Source organism: Labrus bergylta, chromosome 9, assembly GCF_963930695.1.
Source record: "Labrus bergylta chromosome 9, fLabBer1.1, whole genome shotgun sequence".
Classification (NCBI taxonomy): Eukaryota; Metazoa; Chordata; class Actinopteri; order Labriformes; family Labridae; genus Labrus; species Labrus bergylta.
In genome coordinates, this window is record NC_089203.1 from 18,912,851 (window position 1) to 18,932,655 (window position 19,805).

Sequence of the window (19,805 nt, forward strand, 5' to 3'; positions counted from 1 at the left end):
CCAAAAAATAATTTTAAAAAACACTTACATTTAATTGTGCATCTGTTTAGCAAACCTATACTTTCATATTCAGTTATAACTAAGTTGGGGATTTCTGTTGCATGCTATTAACTGTTGTAGCCTCACATTTCTTGACAGTTACCATGCAAAGTAAATAACGCGGTCAAATAGAAATCAAACTCCCCCATCAGTGTGGAAGATTACAGAGAGAGGCTTAGTGCTCGGCTTGATTATTAATTAATGCAGTGGAGATAGGAACAGTGTTTCTGCTGTTTTTAGGAGAGACGAGCAAGCTACTGTGTTGCCTCAGGGCACGGAGAAGCTTTAAGCACAGCCCTGACTCTACCTCCTTTCTTCCTCTCTCTCTTTATCTGTCTCCCTCTCAATTGCAGTCATGTTGCAAAAGCCGGCAAGAAAGTGCGAGGGTGTGTGATGGGCCATGTTGACAATACAGAACTACATTCTGTTAAAAAGAGTATAATTCAAAGATCTTTGTATGCATTTATATAAATCTCATGGGATGCCACGCTTTGTGTAAAGGAGAGTAGCTTGAAATGTTAAGACATTGACTGAGTCATGTTGACACTCTGTTTGTTGTTAATATAGGCTTCAGGTGCTGGTAGACTCTCAGCTACATGATGGAGAGAGTTCAGTGTTGGAGGAATAACAAGTAGAACCAGTCTACGATCATTATTAGAAATGTTTATGTGAATCTTAGAGCTGCCTGTCTCCAACTACTATTATTAACATTATCAGTCCTCAAATTCTACTGGCATTAAAGTTGTTAATCTTAAAGAAATTAAATTTAATTGTTTGAATACTATGGACGTAGGCCTTATTGTTTTAATGGACATGTTGTCCTTGATATTGTCTTTATCTTATCTTTAAGTTAGGCTAGCTAGCTCAGCTGTCGATAATCGAATCATTGTTGCTAATGCTGTTTAGCTAGCAGCACGGTCCAGCTCCGGGTACAGACAGACCCAGCTCCTATGAATGTGTTTTCTTTTATAACATTTAACGTTAGGTAGTTACATGTTAAAACTAGGTATGGTCGGGAAAAAAAAAATATATATATAGTAAAACCTAAAGAAAACACACACAATAGAGCATCAATAAGATATCTATGAATGCAAAATTGTAACAAGTGTAATTATAAAAGATGAAAAATGATCTGCTCCATGCTGTGAATGGTTACTACATGAACAGTATGTAAGGGTTAAACAAATCAATAAGTAAATTACGGCATTTAACCTTGTATTTACTTTAATTTACTCTTACACCAGGAGGCTAACACCAGAAGCAAGATATGATGACATTATAGAGGACTTCGCATCCAAAAAAGCAAGAAGACAAACACTCTGACATGGTCATTAACAGGAACTAATAATGAAAATGGATGAGGTGAAAATTAAAGTTTGCTTTTTTTTTTTTAAATATATATTTTTATTAGATGTATGTATTTTACTACTGAACCTTGTATTTGCACTTTTGGCTAATTATTGTTCACTAAAGTTATAATTTTGTTGCATTCTTTTTGTTGTTGTGGAATTTATCATTTTCTTAATAAATATAAACTCAAACTAGAATATTTTGTAGAATATTTGAAAATCAGTACAAAAGGTATGCTTTATGAAGTATTCAAACACTAACAAAGTAGAAGTAGAAATGTGGCAAGTCTGTAAGCTTTACTTTGACTGTTTCAGTGAGTGTACTTAATAAGCAGTAAAATAATTGTGTCCCATCATGTTTAAAGAGGTACAGATAAAATGTATAACGGTCGTGATTGCATACAGTTGCTGGTTCACGAAGGCAATACTCCACTATCCAGTGCAAGGCAGAGTCATAAAATGATCCTGCTTAGGGCCCACAGATGTCCAGGGTCGGCCCTGACTGCAAGATGACTGAAATAGGATGATTACACAAATTGAAATTGTAATTCAAACAGTTCTTTATTTTTTTGACCTCTTAGCCAATAGACAGACTGCATTCACTGTTTCTCAAATTTAATCCAGATTTTGGTGAACTACATCCACTTCCTTATATTGTGGTGTTTGTTTGATGTTTGGACACACAAACGTGAGACCAAATAACAGGCTCAAATCACAGTTTCTCACAATACAAAACTTATACAAGCTGAAGTCAGAAGAGTCAGCATAGGACCCCCGAGACCCCATTAATGTCTCTCAAGTCAGCTGTCTTTTACCTTCTGAGGTTCTTGTTTTTTTCCCAGACAACTGCAGCGCACACTGTAGGGCTTTTGCATATACTCTGAAAGTCTGAAATGGCAGCAGAAGGTAACGGAAATATTTTGACTTGGGCATAAATAAATCATGTGGTGTAATTGCTGTAAACTGCAAACAGCTTTTTCATGTTTACCAGCCTTATCCCCGGTTTCTCCTTCTTTCTGCTTCCCTTTTTGATTTCCTGCACTGTAGGGGTGAATGTGTCTCCTCTGGTGCATTCAGGGACTCCTCTCATGGTAGAAGAGTTTAAGTGTCTTGCCTAAAGCATCTTTTCTAAACAGGCATCTAAGTGGGTTTTGTGGGATACACATTTGATGAGTAACAAAAACACATCAGCCACTGGGGCTGTTTCCCCCCCCAGAATGGAAATGCTGTAGATGTTTGAAGACTTACAGCCAATGATGCCAACAGGTAGCAACTCCTGAAACAAAGTCTGTACAGCTATACACAACAATGTGCACGTGTTTACCTCTAAATAACAACATATATGAAATATGAGAAACTGAATAAATACATACATTTATAAAATATCACATGTAAACAATTTAAACCTCAAATTATGTGATGTAGAAAATGATGAATGCACACATGTTTCTTTTTTCAAATGGAATTCTAAGTGACACCATCAATTCCCCTCTTTGAAACTACTTCATATATTCTTTTGATTTGATTTAAAACAAAACATAGTTTTGAAAACAAAACATAGTTTTTCCATTGCATTCAGATTAAGACCACTGTCTTTTAAGAAAATAAATCTTGATCTGTGTAGCTTTAAGAACAGAGGGAAGCTTTTCTTGATTAAAAAAAAAATGCTCAGCCTCTTTCCTATCATAATGACTCACAGCTATAATAACCCACAATGAATGATGCCCTCTGTGAATCATGCGCATTTCCACATCTTACTCATACTTACAAAACAGCCTACAAATATAGAATCCTGATTGCTTCTGTAACCTATATAGTCATTTTTTATAATGAACACGGGCAAGTTCTGCTGAGAACATTCATTTGTTGTGCACTTGCGTCAGACCCTCTGCACTGGTAAATAAACATGTAAGGAAATCCTGTCCCTTTTAATTGTTCTGTCAGATGCAAATAGAAACACAGAGATGTGCAAATATAGGGCTTGGTTCACTGACACACAGTCAAGGGCGGATAATTTAACAAATGTAGAGTGTTGTTAGTGCGACAGGTTGTAAAGGAGTGTGAGAAGTGTTATGAAAGCAGAAACAAGGGAAAAATATAAAATGGTTAATAAGAGACACGAGAGACCCACGCTAAAATGTTAATATAGACCACCCTCCTCCTCTAAATTGCATGGCTGTGTGTTTCATAAATGAGAGTGTTTCTGTGTGTAGTCGATAAACCATTGATGGCGTAGCTCAGGTTTATTTGTATTGTGTGTAAGAGTGCCTTCCATCTGAATCAGTATGCCTTTTATTGCACACTTGAATAAATGTGGGAGTGTATGTTTGTAGGGATATAGGTCTGCATTTTTATCGATTGCTATGTTTGATAGCATATGTAGAATAATGGTACTAATGTTGTTCTTCTCACATGGTGGTAACATATGGAGTTATGAAATAAAAATGTCACACAGACAGTAAACAAGGAACCTTCCTTTTTGACTTGATTAGATTGACCTTTCCATGTTTGGTATGAAATTATAGTAAGAATAATTATCAATATTGTTCACACCTTATTGTAATATTTCTTGTCAGTCTAAGGCAAAATAGAAGCAGTGTGATGTTGTAAAAATTGACGTGTAGGTGACGTTGACGTGAGGTGTTTGTCAGAGATAGGGAATCAAGTGTCAGACTCAGAATCGAGTTGCACTTTACTCGCACACCAGTTTGTGTGCACAAATCTTTAAGAAAGCATTTATTTACCCCTTCTGTGTGCAATTATTACATCAACTTTTACATCAACTGGCAAAATAAACATCTTCCAAGCTTAATTCTTCAAGGACACAAAACAATATGTACGTCCAAAATCACAATTTAAAACAAACATCTGCACACTGAAATCTATGAGCTGCCTGTTGCAACACAGCCTGAATAGTGGATTTCAACATAATTCCCACCTCTGGCAAGGAAAATAGCCAATAATCGTTAAGGTTTTTCAGGAGGCACCTGGGGTTGCCAATACTTCTTTTTTTCTTTTCTTTCTCTGTGAATGAACAAAACGTAGAAATATGTCTTGCCCTTGTTTAACCATCTTCAACCTTGAACATATCATCTCTATGGAAACAGTTGTGTTTCATCACATTCCTTTCAAGCCTTCATTTAAACCAACACAAACAGGTTGACTGTTGACCGTGGTTTGAAAAGGTTAATGTTACTTCCTAAAGTATGCTTCGTTGTTTGCAGTGACAACGCTCTATAAATAGAGGAGACTAAGGCAGAGAGAGGAAGTGTTGAGCGACGCTGCTGAAGAGAAGGCCTTCTTTACCTTGCTGATTTCAAGTTCACTGTTGACCACAAAGTGAGTAAAACAAATAAAAATCTCTACAACACTTGTCTTCATAATGTTCAAGTAGCAATTCCTTTAATAAGTATTTAGCCATTTTGATGGCAGGGCTTGCTTCCCCACATGCATTGCCAATAGTACCTTCTTGATAATATTTTGCAAGGGGAACTGTCACTGCACCCATTGCTCAGTGCCACCCAAAATTATTTGTTATAGGTTAAAGAAACTCAGGAAAAGATGAGAAAGAAAGAAGAAAATGAAGAAATGTTCCCTTAGCGCAGGATTATGGAAGGTTCAGTCAGTGTTTAAACACAATATGGAGATCTGGAATTAAGACACAACACTTAAACCACCGGTGGGCAAGTAGAGGTAGCCTATAATAATCTGAGTGACCTATGTTTGCAAAATTCATAATTGGCAAGGCAGCATGAACACAAGATAAAAGAGGAGCAAATGTTTGTTTGATATGGGGAAAGTATTTTCAGAATTATTGGTCATCCATCTGTGTGTAGTTGAATATGTAGACTTTGTAGACTACCAAGTGTTAAACAGTTTATAACCCAAAGAAATGCAGCACAGAATTATGACCTTACTGTTTTATTCTTTTATACAAAAAAGTCAGCACTAAATGTCCTTCAAGTTTCCTTTATCTGGGCAAGAGCAGCATACAAAACAACAACAAACGCATTCAACACTGATGAATGCCTAGTGCTGAAACGCGGCGGTTGTTGTTCTGTACTCTGCTCTTGCCCGGATAAAGGAAACTTCAAAGAAATTTAGTGTGCTGACTTTTTTTTTAAATCTCATTTTAAGTCTTGTTGCGGTCGTGCACCTGGAACTTTATTTATTGTCGAGTGTGCTCCTTTTTTGCTGTTTCTGTTTTATTATGCTGTAAGTATGTGTATATTAGTTGCAGTGGTAAGATACCCACATTGTTGTTTTAGTATGCTGAAACTACAGGAAAACTATAATTAGTTGAAATAACACAGAAAATATGTTTTTTTTTTTGTTGTTGAAATCCTTGCATCTTAATCTTAATACACAGAGCAGATGTACAAGTTGTATATTCTGTTTTAACTGCATGGGGGATTTCTTATCATTGATATACACCATAAAGCATGCCTGGGTACAATAAATGCACAGAACCTGATTAACTTCTCCTGCAACTAAGACAGACACTGTGACAATCCAAAAAAAGCCCACCTCTGATTTGTTCTGCACCAGATAATGGGTATGAACAGTTCAGTGCTCTCCTCCTCATTGCTTCACTCCTGTTTAATTTCAAGCTCTACTCACGCACAGACACACACATACAAAGTGGTGGTAGTTCAACAAATTATTCATGGCACTGCTAATTCCCCGTTGGTTTGTCTTATCTTTACAGTGAATCAAAGTTTGTTTTCGTCAGCCTTGCCACTAGATATGGCGTCTGTCCCAAATGTCTTAAAGCTCCTTCTTTGTCAAATCTTTACTCCCTGGTTAAACAGCCTTTACTCAGCATGACGTCAATAGGAGTCTCTCAAGGAAAAGAGAATGAGCTTTGTGTGAGGTCTGAATTAATGACTGTATGGCTAGATTAAATGATGAAGACATTTAAATAGTGTTTCTAACGAATGGAACTTCAGGTAAAATTGTCCCAGCAGCTCTATCAACATCCATCAGTGCGAGATTAAGCAAATATATATATTGCGTCCTGGGAAATTCTTGCTTTACCACCTTGAAGTAAAACACTGAATCTGAAAATGATCTTCAGACAATGGTGGGGAAAAAAATCCATTCAACGCAAGTGACTGATTGATAAATGGCAGAGGACCACACATCTCCTCTATCAGTACAACATTATGCAGCTCTTACCTGGAAAAATATAAACATCATTAACATGTAATTGGAGCTCAGTAAGTATTGCAGCTATTGTACTATTGCATGCCTGAGAGCAATGTAGCAAAATTAGAGCACAGAACAACCACAGGCTATTCACCATATTCACATGGCGGCTATTTTCCTCTGACATTGCTCTCTGGGTGGAAAGCTCAAATGCTGTCATAAAGTCATACTGCTGTGGCCCAGGTTTACAAATCGTATAAACATAAGGAAAATACATATTGTTACAGCTCACTGCTGCTCTACCACAGATGAAGAACATTCAGATGGACATCTGACATATTTCAAGTCTAAACAAAACATTTTATAACTCTTTAGTTATGGTCAGGCAACAGCTGAGCATTCAGCCACCTACAATTAAAGTGTTAGCAAGGAAGTGCATGTATGTTAACGTTTGACAGTGTTGTGCTTCAGGATAAGAAAGGCGTAGTAAACTTTTTGCGCAAAGTACTGTTAGCTAGGAAGTGGTGAAATGCTAACATTAGTTGTTGACTTGTTGTTGTTAATGGCTTATCACCAAGCAGTGACACCTGATGTTGAAAAATGAAGCCAATACAGAGATGCAAAAAAACTGAAGTGTTTCCGGTGTCTGCTTGGGGCTGGTTGCAGGAGAAGTCCCTTACATAGCCCAAATTAAAATGTCAGGTTTTAGAGCGGCCGCGTTGTAGTGGTTTGTCAGAAGGCTTAACGTCTGCCCCAGCTCCAGTTATTTGCCTTTCATTAGGTTTACCTAAAGTTTGATAGATTCAGCATTTCCAATATGGCAACCGCATGGATATGCTTCCAAAACAGCTCTTTAGAAACCAATGGATGACGTCACTCAGGCTTTGTCCATTATTATGGTTTTAACATGTTGTATTAAAAAAGTTAAGTCTTTATACACATTTCCTATTGTATCATACATTACTTTCAAAAGGTAAAGCGAGCAATCTAGCTAGCTAAAGGCTAATGTGATTTATTGAATGGGATGAATAGACTTTCTGGATTTTTAACAATGATAGACATTTTGAGCCTCTAAATCTAAATGTGACGTCAGAATAAAATGGCCACCATTTGATTGTGGTTGCTCGAACTGTGCTATAGCTGTCCAAAGGAGTTACAATGATAGAGGACATCAAGAAAAAATAAGTGGAGGGAAATAAAGCAAAAGTAGACAAGAACAGTAAACGGAAGACAGAGTAAAAAAAGGTAGCGACTCAATGGGAAAGTGAATAAAAGAGCCAGTAAATGAGAAGGGTATGAACCGATAGCTCTGCTGGTGAATACAGATAGGAGCATTGTGCCTTGACAAAAACAGACTCAGAGGTCTTCCCCTGACCTCAGACAGACGCTGAGCGTTGGCGGCTGGCTCTCCGCAGATATCCGAGCCATGCGGCAAATAAATTCATAGCATACCACCGAGACACCAACACCAACCCCAGTGGGCATTCCCTGCAGTCAGAGCAGTGGGCACCTTACTGTGTGTAATGTGGCACTGCCTGAAACCTAACAATGCCTGATATTGTTACCAGTATGACTGACAGTGTAATGACTCTTAAGTTTCATTTTTTAAGTGTACAGTATCTCAAGGAGTCATTCATTTAAAGGACTAAGGCTTCTTTGGTAGTTGTAAACTTGAGAAGATTTGTGATGATTCAACAACAAGCTGTTGTGTCTTTGAGTGCCAAAGTATGCAAGAATAGGATGCAATGCAGCTGGTCTCATTGGGAAAAAAACGCCTTCATCCCATTGCTAACACAGGCTATAAGCAAGAGATCAGTAACTGAAACACACGACTACAACCTATTTTGTTGAGTACATCATATGTGTTTCTACTTAATTGTTTGTCTTGGCTTTTATTACTTTCCATGTCTGTGTGGTACACATCATTTTATCCAATTTTAAACAGTTAGGCGTTCTCAATGGAATATTATTATCTATGAAGTTCTTATTAAAAAAAAATACCTCCTAAGTCTCTCAGAACATCCTTACACTGAGATGGGCTTTATCTGATCCACTATTGAAAGAAATCCACAAGTTTGCATCTTATAAGTGTTTTTTTTATGTACTTACTTTTGTGAACAAACACAGCAGCTCCTTGAAATAAACACACTTTTTCCTTTTGGATATTTTACACATTTGATTTTACAACTCTCAATTTCTATTGCAAATGTTTTAAATAACAGATTTCTGGTTGTATGACGATAACTCAATAGATGTGTCCTTGCTGACAGGTTTGAAGAACTGTATTACATTTGACCTTTTCATTCTCTCAACTTTCAAATAAAAATATTGAACCTATTCTAAAAATGTTATCATCCTGTAATTTAGCTGATTGCCTTTTAATGTTTTTCCTTGATTGCTTTTGTAATCGATGCTGCTGTAGAAGAAGGTTGCCACTTTATGCTCAATGGAGTAAATACAGGTCAGGTAAATGTGTGAATATTTGTTTTCTTGCCGAGAGTTAGACAAGAGGCTCAATGTCACTTCCATTTACTGTAAATATAAAACTACAGCTTCAAGCAAAAAAAAAAAAAAGGTTTTGTTTTCTCTTTTCAAAATGTCTATAATTCAAATAGAGAAATAACTCCCTTACTGTACAGTTAATTAAACAACCCTTAAAAATAATAACTCCGCCTGTCCTGAACACTGCCCCCTCAGAGCAAATTGCATAAATAGACTGAATCCTCCTACACTCTCATACTGTATTTTCTTGTACAATAGTTACAGATGGCTAAATGGCCTCAGCAATGTGCTTGTGGTACTAAATGTCTCTTTTGTATATATTTAGAATCATTCAGCAGAGATTATGATAAACACAGAGCTGTATAGTGCTGTGGTCCACTTGTTTAGAGGCTATTACCTCAATCCTGCGTTAGACATTAAATCGCCACTTGATTTAACACAAAGCACACTGCCATAAGAACAGCATGTCGACATTGTTCGCCAATGGCAGCAAACCGCTGTTTAGCAGTCAATTACACATGCTACACAGCTGGTGAGTGTGTAGGGATTTTGCCTACTTTCCATACAACATGCCAAAAAAGTGATCAAACCTCTAACATTCTGTTATCAGAGCTCAGTCCAATTAGCTGAGCAACACTGTGTCACACTGATAAATTCTTTGTGTCACTGCCATCTGTTAGAGACCACATTTTCTGAACGGTTTACCTCTTATCTTAATTTGTTAAATTCTCTGGATGTTTTCAGTAATGGAAGCTAAAGGGGGCTTTCATATCATCGGAAAATGTTGTAAATCTGTTGATTTTTTGCATCATGTAATGGAGTGACTCTACAGGTGGCAATGCTTGTTTGTTTGGTACAGTAGAACAGACTGAAATATCTCAATTACTAGAGGACAGATTAATTAGATATCCTAAGATTAATGATCTCCTAAGGATGAACCTTACAAACTTTGGTCACACCCTGGCTTCTCTCCAGATCACCATCATTTCAAAGTTTTTATGTTTAAAAAGAGAATAGTCTTCCCTTGAGTAATTCCCCTTACTTTTTAAATGGAGCCACCGGGGGGTCAAGCCTTCAAAACTAAGAACATAGGTTACATTATATATCCAAGTTGTGCTTTGTCTTAACAAAAATTCTTGGCATGGGGTCAACCTCAATTTAGGCTTTGCTAAGACTACAGGTAAATCAAATATATTTCTCAATTCAGGAAGGCATGACAGACTGTCCACACCGATATCTTTAAGACATAATATTGGAATGGAGTGTCTAGATTTCAACAAGGGCTATGCATCGGTTGCTGTGGTGATTAGGGAATTTTTGGAATCTACGTACGCTGATGACACTGCTGACAACACAAAAGCATGAGATCTTGCCCTTCAAAACAATCTGCTGTCATGTGGCGGTGTTAACTCCTCCATTGCACCAGACAGAGTCAGAGACAGAGAAGGTTCTTCTGATGCAGCGGCACATATTCACTTGCATCACTCTGGATTTGAGGTCACAGTTGTGTGTTGCAGTGTGAGTGACGCTATAAAAGACACGTTGGAATCTGATGTAAGCTGCCTAAGTACTGAGACAGAGACACATCAGCAAAATCAATGTTTGGATTGGATGTGCTTTACAAAAACTCTATAACATGTTTAGTTTTGCCATCCAGACTTTCTCTGGATACAATCTTCATATTTGAAATAAAATGTGGCTGGCAGACTGAATAAGAATTAAATTAAAAACATGCCAAACAATATACCTACCTTACATTGGCATGTTAGTCTTTTAATTTTGAGCATGTTATGGGGTACTTTTATCCAAAGCAACCTACATCAGAGAGTAAGTACATCACAAGCAAAGATCTAAAGGGGGATCAATGTCGGTAAGTGCAAACTAACAGCTTTAAGTGTGATTGGACACACAGGTAATGTGTTCTAATCAGCATCAAGACCATCCTTAATATCGTCATCGTCATTATCAAATAAAACCACCATCATCATCATCAATATCTTGATCATCATCATCACTATCATAAAGCGCATATTGTAGGTGTTCATGGAAGAGATGGGTCTTTAGCTTTTTCTTAAAGCAGCAAAGGGAATTTTGCAGATGAAATGGAGTTTGGTAGTTCATTTCACCACCGGGGGGCGACAAAGGAGAAGACTCTAGTTAAGAGATTTAGGGCCCTGTTGTTAAGGTTGGATCAGATACCTTTCATTGGCAGAGCATAATGGGCAGGAGAGTATAAGATTAATTAAAGCCATTTTGTTGAAGAAATATGATGAAATGTGTTAATTAGGTTTTTGTTCTGTTTTGTGTTGTTGCAACACAAAACTTAGTTTGTGCTCTGCTTTGAAGAGTATAAAATGAATTGCTACAGAGACCTAAACGTGGGCTGTGACTGGCTGTGTTTGCCTGCAGCTAATTTATTTTATGTAAATCTTTTTTAAATCACGTGTTGTTTTAATTAATGTCTTGTGTAAGAAGGGCGGATTGTATAAGATGATTCTTCTTTCAGCTGCTTTTCATTCAAGATATGGGATTTTATGTTTGTATTTGATTGTATTGTTTGGTCGATTACTGAATTCAACTTGCAAATCAACAAATAAATTAGCAACTACCGTGTCTAAAGACCTTTGTTGAGAAATAAGAACCACATTACAACAGAGTATTTTTCATTTAATGCCAGTGACGGTACAGTATCTCATGAGGTGTGATGTACAGCAGTATAAAGGATAACAGCAAGCAGCCGTGACTTTTATTTCAACAAATCCTCCACTACCTGTCAATCAGTGCCAGACAGGCCATTACAAAGCCAGTCGTCTGCACTTGTCCAGCCGCTGGCTTTGAACGCAGTCAGACGATTCCTCTGGACAGCACTCACCCTCAAGGTTATAGCTCTCCCTCATTCATTCATTCTTCTACTAGTCTTTCTCCCTGCCCCTCCCATCTCCCCTGCACCCCATATCTCTTCTGTGATGATTTAATGCCAGCTGTCTGTTCTTTCGCCTGCTCTGTATCCCTCCAACGACTCCTCCCCATATTCCTCCCTTCCTCTTGAAGCCTGATGAAGTCAGAGTGCAGCTCGGGTATAAACAGCCACTGCAGGCTATCCATAGTCATCTCATTACACAAGACTGCAGGGGAAACTGTCTTAACCAATTTCACAACTATCCTTCCTTAACCTCCCCCTCCCTTTTTTCCTAGATACATCAGGGTCAAGTAAGCAATTAAGGGGCCAATTGTCCTAACAGGATGCCAGTTGACATGCAGACACAGAAATGATGCTGCAAGCCTGGACGGTTTCCAATTAAGCATTAAAGAACAAAATGAACTGCCTCTAATTGTTTTGCACTAGAAAACCTCTCGAGTGTAACTTGTGCAATGGCAGCATTAACCTACGTTATATCAATAATTAATAAGCTGACTGGAAGCAGTACTGAAATATGCATTATTGTGTGACAGCACATTATTAGACAATACTTTTTTAATAGCCTGAACACAAACTGAATGTTAACGAGAAGAATCATGGGAGGAATATGGAAAACAAAGCGACAGTATATCGAGACAATATAGCTGTCAGACAGCATTAGGGCTGTATTCCCCTGTGTGGTCTGCTGGAATGAAACTAACACAGTAAATAATATTTACCATCAGATACAATCACAAAAAGACGACTGCCACAGTAACAAACAGTGATGTTTGTGGATATTATTTAATTACAAAAGAAGGGAGCTGGAAGTCGGTCATTGTTGGGGTTGCTGCACTAATTCAACTGTAATTAATTTTAATGTTCCAATAATAATTAATACCCAAAGTATTAAAAGCAGATCATAATTACATGTTTTGAATTCAAATTGACACTACAAATTGCACACCAAAAGTTCACACAGATGTGGCCTAAATGACCAAATCAAAGTTAATAATAAAGAGAGTGGTGCGGACAAATTCAGTTTAGGTGACATAGATGCATACACCTCGAAGAGCACAGCATCAGTCTGTTGTTAACAGAGACAACTTCACAGGTAAACTGAGTAACATCAGCACAGATGATCAAATTAAATATGAAGCTGTTGTTTCTTGCCCGGCGATAGTGAGTGAGCGTAATTGCACCCTCTCTCTCTCTCTCTCTCTCTCCATGCTGATTGCTGCTCTGTCTGATAGGATGATCAGACATATTCATTTACTTAGATTAGGTTGAAAACCTCCCTGAAACACCTGAATGGAAAAACTCCAACCTGCTGCCAGTTGCATCACTCTGCAGTAAGTACCATAAACAAGTTACAAACTACTTTTAAACAGATCACTATCTACAGTACATATCCTCTAAAGAGTATGGAACATACAGTAGGTTTTAATGGTTTTATAAGCTGATGGTTTTAATTGTGCCTGATTATTAGGGTTGCTAGATCAACCTCAGCGTTTGTACAAAAGTTTACTTTTCTGGCATTTAAGATTCTTTATAAAATGATACACAATCAATGTGTGAAGCCAAACGTTGGCGATTTATCACAAAACTTAAAGGTCACATATTCTCCTCCTCTTCAACCAGTGTAAATAAGTCTCAGAGCGCCTCAAAACATGTGTGTGAAGTTTCTTGTTCTAAATCCACTCTGATCCTGTATTTGATCATGCCTATAAACCCCTCTATTTCAGCCCTGCTCAGAAAAGGCTGTTTCTGTGTCTGTACCTTTAAATATGTAAATGAGCTGTGTCTGACCACGCCCCCTCTCTGGAAGGACTTGGGTGTCTCTGGCTTTCTCGCTCCATGCCCCATTGTTTACGGTGAGAAGGCAGACTCAGAGGGCAGAACAAACACCTAGCTGTGCGAGCTAATTAACAGCAACAAGGCTATGAGGAGGGATTTCAAATTTGGCTGAGGTGGAAAGGTGGTTAAGGTGAGTCTTTGATGTGCTGATCTATAATGAAATGCGTAGAGTTGTAGATTAAGAAATGTTTGTCAAATGTTAAGAAAACTCAGTAAATCTCAATAAACCAGAAAGTGTCAGGAAAGGACAGTGTTGGCTAGCTGGTAACAAACAGAATAAAGCTGAAATTACTCGACATTCCCCTTGAAAGAAATCGGTACCTTGACAAAGTGTCAAAGAAATATTGTGATAGTTTATTTTTATTTTTTATATTTTTTTATATGAGACTGCCAACTAGTTGGCAGAAATGTAATCAGCAGTTTACATATTTTGCTATCATAAAACTGAGGATCTCCTAATGCAGCCAGAAAATACAGAAATTGGCTCACAATCCTCCATTGCTTCAGACGATTACAGTCATCCCAGTAATGAATGGATCTCTTACCGGATGTTGTGTGACTTTCGTTTGATCTCGTTCCAGCAGAGGTTCATTTCTCCTGTCTGGTGTGGGCCGCCTCTCAGTCTCCTGCACTCTGTCCCCTCCTCCTGGCCCTCACCGTCCACTGTGGACTGGCACGGCACACAGTGGCATCCTGGCCACGAGGGCCGCCCCGCAGCTACAGACACACATTAAAAGAGACATAAAGAGAGGTGAGTGTCACAGTAAACTCATTCTGACCTTTAAAATACTAAATATCACTTCAAGGAAGGTGGAAAGTAGGTTGTGCACACAATGAACAAAGTCTCTTTTGCTAGATAAACAAAGCAATATGTCCGCCACCAGATATTTTTCTTGACATTACACAGTTTGTTAAAGACAGCACAATACATGTGCACAGCGTAGCAGGGCTCAGAGATGTACAGAGCCACACACGTAGAAATTTAGCCAACAAATCACAGTCAAATTGAATAACTTTGTCCTGTGTGTGAGTTAGGAAACCTGAATCAAGAGACAGCGTGAGTTTTATCCCATTATTCCGTTCCATTAAACTCCAGGAAACAAACACAGACAAAAAGCCTCTTTTCTAAAGACTTTTAGAGTGAGGGGGCATCTGAGGCGAGATTTGAAGAGGTGCAATCCCCTTGATGGAGCCGTGGGGGAAAAACATCAAGGAGGCAGCCAATGCACACAAGCACACAACAACTGTCTCTCTCCAAAACACACACACACACACACACACACACACACACACACACACACACACACACACACACACACACACACACACACACACACACACACACACACACACACACACACACAAACTATTATAAGACATATTCAGAGCAGAAAAAGAACTTTTCTTAGTTCACAGGTCATGATGAATCTCTTGTTTGGTCACTCGGCTGGCAGAGATTTCCGGTCTCTCTGTTCATTTCACAACCACTACCTTAGCTGCAGCTGTGCCTCTCAGCTAGCATCCCCTCATAACAGACATACACACAGACACACACATACTCCAGCACACATAAACACACACACACACACACAGACACACACTACAACCAGGAGCTTCTCTTGTGTCTAGGGGAAAGCTCTTATCAAATAGTTTGGCCAATTGCAATTCTTCCCTGCTGGAGGTTGAATCTTCCAACCCTTAGAATAGCAGTAAGCAATCCATCTACACACATGCACACATGCGCGCACACACACACACACACACACACACACACACACACACAGGCCTACAGTTATCAAAGTCAGGCCCTTTACCATGTTTTTGGGATTTGGTCATTTATAGGATTCCTTTTTATTTATGCACCCTGTTAGAGTCACATCAAGGACACTGTTGAAGGCATGTGAGGTCCAAATACGTTCCCATGGTGAGACCTTTTTTGGAAATGTCACCAAAACTGCAAGTGTTATACATATTTGTAATGTGTTTGATATCATAGAGAAAGTTGAAAATGAAAACTGTTTAGCATCTTTGTAATTTGTTGCAGATGCACATTCACCAAACGCTGACATCTCAACGGTAGGGTGGAGGCTCATTATAGTGTAGACACTTGAAAAATACTTTCTATTTTGTTGCCAAAAGGAAGTTAATCTGACTCATCACCTCTCTTAAGCATCTCTCTCAATTGCTCAGGTGGTTTGTCTTAAACAAATTAAGCCTGAAGTGAACAGGGAAGAAAGTACTTTTGTTGCTATGTCAACATTTGAACGAACATTCCTCTCCCCACTGAGAGGGAGAGAAGAAACTTGCTTACTCCTCCTCCATCTCTTCCTCTGCATATTTATTCATCTCCCCTCCTCTCTATTTTGTTCTACAGACCATCTCGCTTCAGATTGGCCGGATAGATTTTTTTTTTTTTTTTTTGCTTTTCTATTTCACATGAATCATCACCATCTTGTCAAACCTCCTGTCTCCCGTTATCTCTCCTCTTCCTCCCCTTCCTGTTCTTCCTCAGACAGCTCCTGTTAGTGGAGGTGAGTGTTGTATGAATCAGCACTACCCTGCACAAGCTCTCCCACTCTCTCCGCTCTCACTGTCTCTTCCCCTTAGCTGATAACCAGAGGTCACGTGTGGCTCTGCATACTGTTGGCGCTTCCAAAACCTCAGCTGAGCAGAAATACCTCGAAAAATAATCATCTCCTTTTACAATCTGTGAAGAGATACGATTCTTTTCTCTGCTGTGTGTGTGTGAATTAAACATGGAAAACGTGCAAGCATGCAAACGAGGCCACATGACACAATGGAGTTTAAGAGCAGTAGCAGGCAGACTGTTTGTTTGCTTTGAAAAACTGATGCTCTTTTCGAGATGTGAAATGGAGTTGAACAATGACAAACATCATCCACACCACTGCTTACACTAAGGGACTACCCCGCAGGTGAAAGATAGCTCTGAGAGAGGTTTGTTTGTGAGGAGGGAATTGAGTGACAGACAGCCCTAACGGTGACCTTAAATCTCTCGTCTAACACTTCAAATCTCTCTCTGATAGCTGCTGGCAGGGTTTCACAGAATGACATGAACTCATACATCACTGCACCTGGTACATGTATCTAGAAATGCGTTTAAATATTTAATGGAGTATCTTGTTTTTGCTGCAAGACACATCAAAGTGCGGAGGAAATCAAGTTATGCAAACTTCCCGATAATCTCTGTCTTGTGGGCACACATCTGCATGATGCAGGCATGTATGAGCCCACAGTGCAAGTCATTAGGTTGGTCTGTCTCCCACTTTAAGCTTCAAAAAAAATGAGTCAAGCTTTAAACATGAATTATTTACGGCCTTGATCAGATGTGGCGTTGCTCAGTCAAGCGTGTGCACGGCGTGTTTTCCACAGATACTGAAAAACCAGCAGAGATTCCACTGACATGCCGCAAAGTGACACAGACAATATCCATTTCGCTCTCACCTCCATGTGACTGTTTCTCACAAAAAAAAAAAAAAATCATTGCTTCACACTTTTTGAAATTGCACAATTACATAAAAAAAAAAAAAACCCAGCCATCTCCCTTTCTTGTATTTGACAACTTGAGCCGGAGCAACACAAAAAGGACATTTTCCAGACAACATGTGAATTTCAAATCAAAGCACATGATAAAAGATAGTGCACAAGCTACTGCGTTTCAGAAGCAAGAGAAGAAAAGACAGTTGAACTGTGCAGATAAAGCCTCAGAGGATCAAAAGCATTCTGCAGCTACACCATGTCTACACGATGATATTAATCTGAAAGAATCAAGACGGTAGCTAAGATATCCTTGAGAAGTAATAAGATAGTTCAGATATCTTTCTCATTACTGGAGTGCTGCAGCTAAATGCAAGTTTCAGCAGTGCAGTGCCTACCTTAATGGTACAGATGTGCCTTTTAAGATTCCAGTCCCAGACTCAGGTTGTTAAAGCCGTAACATAGGGTAACTGAGTGTTGACATTATTTACCTTGTCTGTTGATTGGCCTGGCAGAGGAAGCAGAGATAAGTTGGGCAGGCAGAGAGGAATACAAGAAAGAGGGAGAGATGGAGGCAAATAATAAGAAGGGGGTTGGATGGGAAAGAGAAATAGGCATGGGGAGAGATGGGTGACCTAATAAGCCTTTGCTCTTGCGGTCAAAGACTTTTCTGTCCTTGCACATTCCTGCTCACACCTACATAGCCTCCTCGCTCCCCAAGACCATCGGGAAGAAAAGGCCATCTGCCTGATGTCCTTCGTCCCACACACAGACTCTGACCAGAGCACAAATAATGCACAAATGGTTCAAGAAGAAGTCAGTGGAAAATAGACAGAAAAAAAACTTTTCCAACAGCAGATGCTTGCATCTACAGCGTGTTCCCACAGTACACACAATTAATGATGGGGAGCACAGGGGTCAAAGCAACAGCACAGATACAGAACAACAAGGACACATGTTTACAGATTTAAAAATATGGAGGCTGATTATTCGACTTGCTTGTATTACTTTTGTTTGCTTGTGGTATTAACCACACTAGCAGCATGGCTGTGGGGATAGTAAAGTGAAACTCCAGAGTTCCTCCAAGACCAGACTGAAAAATCTCAACCACTTTTGAATATATTGCCATTCTATCCCGTAATGACGTTGAGTGCTCCCAGAAGACTCATAATGCCTTTTGTGACTTCAAATAAAATGTCCCCTAAATTAAAGAATGGATTGTCATGACATTTGGTGCAAACATCCTGCAGCCTTCCCCTGATGAATGAATTCTAATTACTTTGGTGATTCCCAGAGTAAGCGCCATCATCAGGTCAACTTTTTAATTTAACCACGACTTCTCTCTATGAACAATCACCTTCTAATTTTCCCAATTGAGTGAGGAAGACTTTCCTTTTTTAGATAATTTCAGTTTTATCTAAGGCTCACAAGTGGACTAAAATCCATTCATTTAAATTAAAGGCCTACCACCACCCTAAAACAGTGGCTTGTAAATCCATCTAACAGCGTAATCGGCTTCAACAGGGAGAATGTTGTCTCTCCAACATCCGCACAGCGGCTCGCTGCCTCAATACTCCACCATGTAACTTTCGACCGTGAATCGGCAAGTTACTTAGCCCGTCTCTGTGCTGTTTGATACAGTGCGTCTAAGAGGACGGTGATGGATGAAGCTAGAAGAGAAAAAGTGAGCGTGACCGAACAAGAAGCTGTCCAGAGGAAATATTGGAGAGACTTTTACACGTTGGAGAGAGCTTCGGGAAACAGTGGGCTGTAAGTCCAGCGCTGGGCTTGTAATGCTGCGAACTGGTGAGTAATTCTTATTTCTTTGCATCATAGTTTTTGAGTCGTATCACCAAAAAAACATTCAGTCTATCTCGACAGGTAGACTTGTAAAGTGCTTTTCTAGTCTTCTGAATAACTCAAAGCGCTTTTAAACTGCAGGTCACACCAACCCATTCACACACTGATGGCAGAGGTTACAATGTAAAGTGACCATAAGAAGTAAATAATCCCATTCATACACCTTCATACACATTCATATACATGCATACACCGCTGTTGAAGCAGCGGGACCAATTTGGGGTAAAGTGTCTTGCCCAAGGACACATCGGACGTGTTGTTGCAGGAGCTGGAGATCGAACCCTCAACCTTCCAGTTGAGAGACGATGGTCTCTACCAACTGAGCCACAGCCAAAATTTCCGTTCATAAAAGCACTCATCTTCTTCAGGACGAGGATCACAATTCATAAAAAATAAATAAAGCTTGGAGGAAAAAGTAAGGAAGCTCATTTCCTCATAAAGTCATAAAGTTTTCTCAGGGGCATTTCCTTCCCAGAGATTAGACATTTATTTTAAAATATACATCAGCTGTGACAGATGGAGCGATTGTACTGAAATGGAACTAATTCCGTACTGTAATTGCAAACACATCCTTCTGTCAGCAAGCTCAAGCCAACAACGATTTGTAATGCTTTTACACCCACAATTACAACACTTCACAGAAGTGATAAAGCCAT

At 39.1% G+C, this 19,805-nt stretch overlaps 1 protein-coding gene across 2 annotated transcripts in view; it reads right to left on the reverse strand.

Moving 5' to 3' along the window:
* The window catches only part of drp2 (dystrophin related protein 2), a 159,525-nt gene that overhangs the window by 58,717 nt on the left and 81,003 nt on the right, over nucleotides 1-19,805 (reverse strand). The window contains exons 1-2 of one of the 2 annotated variants that reach the window (XM_065958491.1): nucleotides 17,781-17,984; nucleotides 14,340-14,511 (exon numbers count right to left, since the gene is read on the reverse strand). In XM_065958491.1, coding sequence (XP_065814563.1) covers nucleotides 14,340-14,511; nucleotides 17,781-17,973 — 365 coding nt within the window. In that variant the 5' untranslated portion in view covers nucleotides 17,974-17,984. Of the gene's footprint in view, nucleotides 1-14,339; nucleotides 14,512-17,780; nucleotides 17,985-19,805 lie in introns of those variants that run through there. The other variant, XM_065958492.1, reaches the window with a different exon arrangement.